Source organism: Ornithorhynchus anatinus, chromosome 2 (assembly GCF_004115215.2).
Source record: "Ornithorhynchus anatinus isolate Pmale09 chromosome 2, mOrnAna1.pri.v4, whole genome shotgun sequence".
NCBI classification, from domain to species: Eukaryota; Metazoa; Chordata; class Mammalia; order Monotremata; family Ornithorhynchidae; genus Ornithorhynchus; species Ornithorhynchus anatinus.
This window is the reverse complement of record NC_041729.1, coordinates 145,006,691-145,017,500: the sequence shown is the minus strand read 5'-3', so window position 1 is coordinate 145,017,500 and position 10,810 is coordinate 145,006,691. Positions and strand designations below refer to the sequence as shown.

At 46.9% G+C, this 10,810-nt stretch overlaps 1 protein-coding gene across 4 annotated transcripts in view; it reads right to left on the bottom strand.

Annotated features, from left to right (window-relative positions):
- Positions 1 to 1,887: 1,887 nt before the first annotated feature.
- Positions 1,888 to 10,810, bottom strand: part of RESF1 (retroelement silencing factor 1) — a 60,543-nt gene continuing 51,620 nt past the window's right edge. For 3 of the 4 annotated variants that reach the window (XM_029055772.2, XM_029055763.2, XM_029055753.2), the window contains exons 4-5: positions 6,504 to 6,581; positions 1,888 to 2,708 (exon numbers count right to left, since the gene is read on the bottom strand). In XM_029055772.2, the coding sequence (XP_028911605.1) occupies positions 2,548 to 2,708; positions 6,504 to 6,581 (239 nt within the window). In that variant the 3' untranslated portion in view covers positions 1,888 to 2,547. The remainder of the gene's footprint in view (positions 2,709 to 6,503; positions 6,582 to 10,810) is intronic. The other variant, XM_029055781.2, reaches the window with a different exon arrangement.

Sequence of the window (10,810 nt, the reverse complement as noted above, 5' to 3'; positions counted from 1 at the left end):
TAGGTCACACAGCAGACAAGCAGTGAGAGCCGGGATTAGAACTCACGACCTTCTGACGCCCAAGCCCATGCTCTATCCATTACGCCATGCTGCTTCCTTAACTTTTAACTTTATCCCTAACTTTAACTTTTAACCTTATGCTTTGCTGTTTCGCCTTAAATTATCCTGTGCCTCAGTTTTCTCATCTCTAATCAATCAAATCTGAGGACTTACTGGGTAAATAGGGAGTCAATACCTGTTCTCCTCCCTATTTAGCCTGTGGGTCCCCAGTAGATCAGAGACTTACGTGTGATGTGATGATCTTGTATTTGCCCCAGTGCTGATTTTCAATGCTTGGCACATATCAATCTCACTTATTGAATACTTACTATGTGCACAGCACCGCACTACTATTAATAGTAATCATTGCAGCATTTGTTAAGCTCTCACTAGAAGTGGTGTGGCTCAGTGGAAAGAGCCCAGGCTTGGGAGTCGGAGGTCATGGGTTCTAATCCCAGCTCCACCACTTGTCAGGTGCGTCACTTTGGGCAAGTCACTTGTCTGTGCCTCAGCTCTCTCATCTGTAAAATGGGGATTAAGACTGTGAGCGCCATGAGGGACAACCTGATCACCTTGTATTTCCTCCAGTGCTTGGCACCTAGTAAGCACTTAACAAATACCACCATTATTATTACTATATGCAAAGCACCGTACTAAGTGCTGGGTTGGATACAACTAAATTGGGTTGGATGCAGTCCCTGTTCCACGTGGGGCTTCAAGTCGTAACTTCATTTTACCGATGGGGGAACTGAGGCCCAGAGAAGTAAGGTGACGTGCCCAAGGTTACGCAGCGGACGAGTGGTTCTTATCCCAGCTCCTTCTGACTCCCAGGCCTGTGCCCTATCCACTGGGCCGTGCTAAGCATTTGGGAGAGCACAGTAAAACAGAATTAGCAGAAACATTCCCCGTGCACAGTGAACACATAGGAAACACTTGAGAGCCACTAGTATAATCATCATCATCCCTCACCTCTCAATCAAATTTATTAAGCACTTACCACCTGCAGAGCAGTGTACTATCAGCTCTGGAAAGTTCAACAGTAGACATCATTCTAAAGATGCATCTTCTCACTCTTCCACCCACTTCAACTACTAGTTTCTACCAGCACCTACTCCAGGACCCAGTACTTGTGTGGGTGGAGACAGTGGATAGACCACAGAGCTGGGAGTCAGAAGGTCCTGGGTTCTACTCCCACCCCTGCTATACGTCTGCTGTGTGATCTTGGGCAAGTCATTTCATTTCTCTGGGCCTCAATTCCCTCATTTGTCAACTGGGGATTACGACTGCGAGCCCCATGTGGGAGAGGGACTGTATCCAACCTGATTAACTTGCATCTCCCCCGGCACTTAGAACGGTGCTTAGCACATAGTAAGTGCTTAACAAGTACCATAATTATTACTATGAATGCTCTTCTCATGGCTTCTAAAGCCCCCAAGCTAAGCTGCTCCTCAAAGACTTCAGCATTTAAATACCTGTCTTCGCCTCTAGACCGTAAGCTCTCTGTAGGCAGGGTATGTGTCTATTAACTCTGTCTAGTACTCTCTCAAACACTCAGTACAGAGCTCTAAACACAGGAAGCATGTGATATATACCACTGATTCATGGATTGAGCATCCTCAACAAAGATCCTCCAGGTCACCTGTCTCCAACTTGATTCCTCTCACACCCTCTACCTCCCCATCATCCCAAAATGGGCAAAACATAAATCCCCTCATTAAGCAGACACTTGGCATCTAGAAATATTTATCTGGAGATTCTTTCCTAAATGATTTCTCCGTGTTTTATCTTCCTGCTGCAGAGGTATCCCAGGAAAAGTGTTCTGTAATACAAAATTAAATACCAAACTTCTGATCTTTCAAAATAAAGGTTTACTTTCAGGTATGAAAAGTAGTGTGTATTTAAACATTGTCCACAACTCTCGTATTCAGTGTATAAGTTTAACAGGTAAAAAAACAAATCAAAAAAATACAGGATTGAATTCAAAATTCAATACAGTACAAATATTGCATTTCAACAAAAGATTCAACAAAGACAATACTTTAAATTTCACAGTAGGTTTTTGAAAAAAAAAAAATCTTGCCAATGTAGGATGTAAGAATGCTTTTACGGTTACTAATTAAAGAGAGCAGATGGTCTCAATCTGTCAGCATGTTTTAACAGTAAACTAGAAGCTGAAACTCAGAAGTGTCTTTCCTGTCGGTTTCCTTACACAAGGCAGAAACCTAAATACTTTATGATCCGTCCGATAAATCTGTACAGTCTTGGTGATGTCAACCTATTGCTCTGTGGACCGTCATCACAAACGAACCCCAACAAAAATAGAAGCTGCTAAAAAGTTCAATAACAGACCGAAGATGACACACAAAGGTTCGTTTTAATGGTTGCTAGATCTCTGTATGGCAATACTCTATCCGTTGCCAGCAACGGACTTGGCTTTAGGAGGGAGACTTGTATCAGAAACCAGATCACTGGAGGACGAATGGCACTTGTGCTCTAAGGCAGCAAGGATCACGTGGTGGGGCTGCTGTCTAAGCTCTTGCTTCTTTTCTCCATGTACAATTTCTTGAACGTCTGAAACATGGCCTTCGAGTCCGTCGCTGAGCCTTGGGTAGCGTCGCCGCCGCTGTAACTTCTCTTGGGTGCCCTTGGAAGAGGAGGATGGCTGTCATCTAAAGGAAAGAGGAAATTCAGGTCAGTCCAGCTCGGTGCTCCCGATTCAGGAAGGATCATCCCTGTGCTCTGGTGCTGGCTGAATTATACCCCTTCACCTCCACCCTCGCCACCCTCAATCCGGGCTGGGGCCTAGGTGAATGCCCACTTATGCATGAAATGAATGCTGGCGAGAGGTAATAATAATTACGGTACTTGTTAAGTGCTTATTACGTGCCAAGCACTGTTCTAAGCACAGGTTGGTCACGGTCCCCGTGCCCCATGGGGCTCGCGTTCTTAATCCCCATTTTACGGATGAGGTAAATCAGGCCCAGAGCACTGAAGTGACTTATCCAGGGTGGGGGGGATGTTGGAAGCTGTCAAAAGGTGGGAAGACTCAAGTGGTTCCGTTCACCAACAGTTAAAATTGGGCACTGTGATTTAAACTCATCGGTCAAAGCGTGTGGCTACCAACGCTGAAGATTGCCACTGTGTGGATTTTTTTTTATGGTACCTATTAAGCGCTTTCTATGTGCCAGGCAAGCACTGGGGTAGATACAGCCTAATCAGGTTGGACACAGTCCCCGTCCCACTTGGGGCTCATGTCTTCATCCCCATTTAACAGATGAGGGAAGCGAAGCATGAAGAAGTTAAGTTACTTGTCCAAGACCCCACAGCAGACGAAGGGCAGAGCTGGGATTAGACCTCAGATCCTTCTGACTCCCAGGCCTGTGCTCTATCCACTAGATCACACTGCTGCTAAATTTCCACCCCACACCGTTCTCTAAATACTCCTCTTAAATGCATGACATTTGACCGTCCATACTTCACTCTGATGCCCAGAGCATTTTTCTAAAAAAAATGTTTTGGACAGGTCACCCCTCTCCTCAAACAACTCTAGCCCATCCACCTCTGCATCAAACAAAAACTCCTCACTCTTGGCTCCAGAGCTCTCCATCCCCTTGCCCCCTCCTACCTCACCTCCCTTCTCTCCTTCTCCAACCCAGCCCGCACACTCCGCTCCTCTGGTGCCGCTCACCTGCTCACTGGGCCTCCACCTCAACTGTCTGGCCGCCGACCTCTGGCCTACATCCTGCCTCTGGCCTGGAATGCCCTCCCTCCTCAAATCCAACAAACATTGACTCTCCTCCTCCTTCAAAGCCTTATTGAGGCCCATCTCCTCCAAGAGGCCTTCCCAGACTTTGCCCCACTTTTCCTCATCTCCCTCTCCCTTCTGCGTCACCCTGACTTGCTTCCTTTGCTCTTCCTTCCTCCCAACCCCAAAGCACTTATGTACATATCTGTAACTTCATTTATTTGTTTTGATGTCTGTCTCCCCTAACTAGACTGTAAGCTCACTGTAGGCAAGGAATGCCATTGTTTATTGTTGTATTGTACTTTCCCAAGAACTGAGTACAGTGTTCGGCACATAGTAAGGCGCTCAATAAATATGACTGAATGAATTTGAGAATTTCAGGCTGAGCTACACACCCCCAATTTTGTAAAATGATTTTTTATATCTAACAATAATAATAATAATGGTATTTGTTAACTGCTATCTGCCAAGCACCATTCTACGCACTAGGGTCGATACAAATTAATCAAATTAAATTAATTAATAAGAAATTACTACAACTGCAGTTCACTTTTGGACTCTTGGAGAAGCAGCGTGGCTCAGTGGAAAGAGCATGGGCTTTGGAGTCAGGGCTCATGAGTTCGAATCCCAGCTCTGCCACTTGTCGGCTGTGTGACTGTGGGCGAGTCACTTAACTTCTCTGTGCCTCAGTTCCCTCATCTGCAAAATGGGGATTAAGACTGTGAGCCCCATGTGGGACAACCTGATTCCCCTATATCTACCCCAGCGCTTAGAACAGTGCTCGGCACATAGTAAGCGCTTAACAAATACCAACATTAATTAATTGACTCTTCTATTGTGTAAGTTCAAGGGCAGGGAATATATCTGCCAACTGTATTACACTGTACTCTCCCAAGGGCTCAGTACATCGCTCTATACATGGTAAGCGCTCAGTAAATACAACTGATCAACTGACAGATTCTAGATGCTCTGTGACAGCCTCATAAATAAGCAATCCTCAAAGGTCTGGAGAAACAAGGAACTAGAAACTCGATCCTATTGCCAATTTTTATGGAAATGTTTCCATAAAACATCTTGGGAGTCTCATCCCTGCACTCCAAAACCAGATAATAATGATAGCATTTGTTCAGCATTTAATATGTATCAAGCACTGTTCCTCTAGACTGTGAGCTTGCTGTGGGCAGGGAATGTGTCTGTTTATTGCTGTATTGTACTCTCCCAAGTGCTTAGTATGTGCCCTCTGCACAGTAAGTGCTCAATAAATATGCTCGATAAGTGCCGGGGGAGAGACGAGCAAACTGGATTGGACCCAGTTCCTGTCCCACATGGGACTCACCGTCTAAATAGATGCTTCACTCTCTCTAGTTTTTCAGGAAGCAACGACGCAAGTGAAAAGAGGGAGAGAGTTAGTAAATGGTAACCTCCCCCAAAATGCTGACGCCAAAAGCAGCGGTGGGTTTCTCCCTTTTAATCAATAAAAGGTATTTAATTGAGCACTTACGCATCCAGGGCCATACTGTACTAGGGAAGCAGCGTGGCTCAGTGGAAAGAACCCGGGCTTGGGAGTCAGAAGTCATGGGTTCGAAGCCCGGCTCTGCCACTTGTCAGCTGTGTGACTTTGGGCAAGTCACTTAACTTCCCTGTGCCTCAGTTACCTCATCTGTAAAAGGGGCATTAAAACTGTGAGTCCCACGTGGGACAACCTGATCACCTTGTATCCCCCAGCGCTTAGGACAGTGCTTTGCACATAGTAAGCGCTTAACAAATACCATCATTATTATTATTAAGCACTTGGGAAAGTATAATACTACAGAATTAGCAGACACATTCCCTGTCCATAATGAGTTTGCCTCTCCCTCAGCCTTCTTCTCCCTTTCCCCCCTTTCAAAAGCAGAGTCATCCTTGTAAATATTGCCAGCCTAATAATAATAATAATGGTATTTGTTAAGCACTTACTATGTGTCCAGAATTGTATTAAGCGCTGGGGTGGATACAAGCAAATCGAGCTGGACACAGTCCCTGCCCGACGTGGGGCTCACAGTCTCAATCCCCATTTTTCAGATGAGCAAACTGAGGCCCAGAGAAGTGACCTGCCCAAGGTTACCCAGCAGCCAAGTGGAGGAGCCGGGATCAGAAGCCATGAGCTTCTGACTCCCAGGCCCGTGTCCTATCTGCTAGGCGGAGATCTGGGGGCTTGAATTCTCTGCCTCTGGAATTTGGTCAACAGGGACTAGGGAATTGATCAGGACCTCCTGTGGGTCCTGTGATCTCCGCACAAGACCCAGCGGCACCACGCTCTACAGCGATTCCTCTGGGGTGGATTCCGCAAGGGGCCACAGATCCAACTGAACGGTATCGGGTCACTGGCTCTCTTTGTACCTAAAGGATCTACTCTGATAATAATGATAGTAACTGTGGTGTTTGTTGAAGGCTTACTACGTGTCAAGCACTGTACTACACACTGGGGTGGGTACAAGATCAGCAGGTCCCAAATGGGGATCATAATCCAAATAGGAGATAGAACGGCTACTGAATCCCCATTTTACAGATGAGGCAACCGAGGCACAGAAGTTAAAGGACTTGCACAAGGCCACACAGCAGGCAAGCGGCGGAGCCGGGATTAGAACCCAGGTCCTCCGACTCCCAGGCCCGGACTCTTTCCACTAGGCCACGCTGCTTCTCTATCCCATGGCTCTGTCAGTGCTTCTCCTAAGGTTACCTTGGTTTTTGGCTGCTTCCATTTTCCTTTTCTTCTGGGGACTGCACTTTAACCAATCTTCTTTTGTACTTTTGATTCCTGGAAAGGAACACAGCTTTATTTTCAGGTGCCTGAAAGGTGCCCATGGTACTCCCTCACGCCGGTTTTCACAATCGAAAACCATACTCCTCAATCAAGCAATGTATTTACTGAGCAATTCACTCTGTGTAAAGCACTGTAGTAAGCATTTGGAAAGGTACAATACAACAGAGTCGGTTAGGGGTTACACCTGTCCACTTGGAGTTTACAGTCAACAGGAGAAAGTCTACAATCTCACTGATAATACTAATAATAATAATAGTATTTAAGTGCCTATGGGCCAAACACTGTTCTAAGCCCTGGGGTAGATACAAGGCAATCAGATTGTGGGGCTCACAGTCTTAATCCCCATTTTACAGATGAGGTAACTGAGGCAAAGAGAAGTTAAGTGACTTGCCCAAAACTACACAGCTGATGAGTGATGGAGCCGGGTTTAGAACCCATGACCTCTGATTCCCAACCCCGGGTTCTTTCCAGTAAGCCACGCTGCTTCCTTTCACCCATTCAAAAAACCATTAAGACAGTGTCCGGCAACCACGAGAATATGCTGTACATCTGTTATGTTAAGAGATTAAACATGCTATACTCCTCAGAGCTCGTTACGGGAAGGGAACGTATTTGCTAATTCTGCTGGATTGAACACTTCCATGTGCTTACAGCACTTATGTACATATCTGTCATTTATTTATATTACTGTCTGTCTGGCTAGTCTGTAAACTCACTGTGGGCAGGGAATGTATCTGTTTATTGTTATACTGTAGTCTCCCAAGTGCTCAGTACAGTGCTCGGCACAGAGTTAAGCACTCAAATATGATGGAATGAATGCAGTGCTCTGCGCAGAGCAAGCACTCGCTACATGCCATTCATTATCGATATGCCTTAGTAATTGTAAAGATTGATGAATGATTTCAAGTTAACCCCAGATTATACCGTCACTGATCAGCAAGAATGCACTGTGGAGGATCGTTTCACAGTTTTAAATTCTGAGCAATTTCCAAGTGTCGAGTTTCCCAAATGCTGTTACAAACACCTGACGGAGCTTAAGCAAGAGGAGAGGTGAAAGATCAGATTTGATCAGATCCCGGCACGATCAAGGGGTCTCACTCTTCTCCAATGCCGACAAGAAAGAGTCGGTGTCCTCCTGGATCGGCTGCCACATAATATCGCTGACTGGATGCTGCTTCCAGAGTCACAGGATGACTTCAGTCAGTCGGTCGGTCAATCGTATTTATTGAGCGCTTACTGTGTGCCGAGCACCGTACTAAGCACTTGGGAGAAGACAGTGCAACAATGAACAGGCACATCCCCTGCCCACGAGTTGACAATCTGGGGGAGTGACAGACATTAAAATAAATTCTGAACACCACATGACACAGAGGATATTGTCTTTGCTCAGCATCGATGCAGGGAAAGGGCATAGAACGGAAGCTGGAATCCCTACTCATAGGCCGGGCCAAAGCCTCTGAAAAGATGGTCGATTTGGACACTGGAAACTCCTAGGCAGATTTGCTGGCCCTGCAAAATCCATCAAGATTCCGACCGTGGCTACTCCGGGGCGGGAATACTGGCCGGCTAGGAGCCGAGGGTACCCTCCCCATCTGACTCTTATGTATTTGTATTAAGTGCTGGGGGAGACACAAGCTAGTCAGGTTGAACCCAATTCATGTCCCAAAAGGGGCTCACATCTTTAACCCCCATTTTATAGATGAGGTAAGTGAAGCAGAGAGACGTTGAGTGACTTGCCCAAGGTCACATATGGCGGAGCTGGGATTAGAACCCAGGTTCTCTGTGCTCTTTCCATTAGGCCACGCTGCTTCTCTGTTTACAAAGAGAGGCAGGCCCTGGTTCAACTTGAACTAGGAGACCGTGTCAGAGATGCTTTAAAGCTTTTGGGAAACTCTTCTATCTCGACAGACTTGGGACACTATCCAGAGTCGTGGAAAAGGTCCATCTCGAATTCCTGAACACAGATGTCAGTACTGGTTGTACACTGCTTCACCCAATCGGCCGGTCATCAGGGCGGACAAGACGTCTGAAGAAGACTGAGGCGCTCTATACGTCTACACCAGGAAACCCTTACACGGAACCAAAACTGTCGCTTGGCAATGCAGAGCTAAAACCTGAGGTCGAATTCTGTTACCTAGGCAGAAGCTGCAGCATGGCCTACTGGATGGAGACTCCATGGCCTGGGAGTTAGAAGGACCTGACTAATCCTGGCTCTAATCCTGGCTCCACCAACTTGTCTGCTGTGTGACCTTGGGCAAGTCATTTTGCTTCATTTACCTCATCTGTAAAATGGGAATTAAGATTGTGAGCCCCATGTGGGACAGGTTCAGATCTGGCACCATGTGGGCCAGAATCAATATCAAAAGACAAGATCATCAACAATAAAGTTCTGGTACTCAGTTTCCTAACATGGTGGCTCTGCTCACTTATGTAACACAGCCAAACCGGGTGGGACATTTGTGGACAATGAGTGACAATGAGTGACAGATGATAACGAAACAACACAACGACAGTATTTCTTAAGCGCTTACTATGTGTCAAGCACTGTTCCAAACCCTGAAGTGGGTACAAATTAATCTGGTTGGATTCAGTCTCTGTCCCACAGAAGGTTCGCAATCTAAGGGGGAGGGAGAACAGTTATCGAATCCTCATTTTACAGATGAGGAAACAGATACTTTTTTTGAACACAGATAAGTTCAGTGACTTGCTCGAGGTCTCCCAGCAGTCAAGTGGCAGAGCCATAATTAGAACCCAGGTCCTCTCACTCCCAGGCCCGGGCTCTTTCCCTAGGCCCCACTGTTTTCCACAATGCTTCAGTGCTGTTAGTGCATTCTGGCTCTGCAAATCCTGCATCGGGAGACTTGTTATCATGGTTGACCCAGGAAAGTTAAAGTCCTTCAACAAAAATGTGACGCAGACTTCCCGCCTCTTAATATTCTTAAGCCTTAATATTCCAGTGAAGAATTACACATGCCACCAAGCCACAGGGTGGAAGCCGAAACAGTTGAATTGCGGTTCGATCAGGATGAACAAATCCATCCCATTTAGAATGTGACTAGGCCACAGCATAAATGAACTCTAATCGATATCGCCCCACAGAGACCTCCGCTCTCTCGACCCCATCCATCTCTCTCAGCTCATCACACTCCACCTAGCCTCCCTACTCACTCTATCCACTCTTGATGATCAGACAGATGGTCTCAACTCCACCCTCTCTACTCAACTCACTGGCTCCCCTATCCCTTCATCGTTCTCGCACCGCTAACCCACAGTCCTGGATCACCGTCACTGTCCGCCTCCTTCGCTCTTATGCTCGAGTCACTGAACACTGCTGGGGAAGTCTCAACAGCTGGCCAACCTTGTCCACTTTAAGTTCATCCTGTCTTGCCTTAACTCTGCCCTCTCCTCTGCCAGGCAGAACTTCTTCTCTTCCCTTATTGACACCCACGCCCATCACCTGTGTCAGCTGTTGCAGACATTTAACTCCCTCTTCAGGTCCCCTGTTCCTCCCTGCTCCTCCTTCCCTCACCCCCAACAATCTGGCCACCTATTTCATTAGGAAAAGTAACACTATCAAGTCTGAGCTCCTCAAAGTCACCCCTCCCTCTTCTCCATGTCCCCCAAACTCGACCCCCTCCTCTACTTTCCCATCCTTCCCAGCAATACCTCCAGAAGAGATCTCCTCCCTCCTCTCAAGTGCCACTCCCTCCACTTGCTCTTCGGACTCCATTCCCTTATAAAACATAAAAACTCTCACCCATTCCCTCTTCCCCTCCTTAACTTCCATCTTCAACCACTCACTCTCCAACGGCTTCTTCCCCTCTGACTTCAAACACGCCCACATCTCCCCGTCCTAAAAAACCCTCCCTTGCCCCCACTGCTTCCTCCACTTATCACCCCGTCTCCCTCCTACCCTTCCTTTCCAAACTCCCAGAACGAGTCGTCTACTCTCGCTGCCTCGAATTCCTCTCCTCCAACTCTCTCCTGGACCTCCTCCAATCTGGCTTCCGTCCTCTCCACTTCACCGAAACCGCCCTCTCAAAGGTCACCCATGACCTCCTTCTTGCCAAATCCAACAGTTTCTACTCTGTCCTAATCCTCCTTGACCTCTCAGCTGCCTTTGACACTGTCAACCATCCCCTTCTCCTCAAGACGTTATCCGATCTTGGCTTCACTGACTCCATCCTCTCCTGGTTCTCTTATCTCTCTGGCCGTTCATTCCC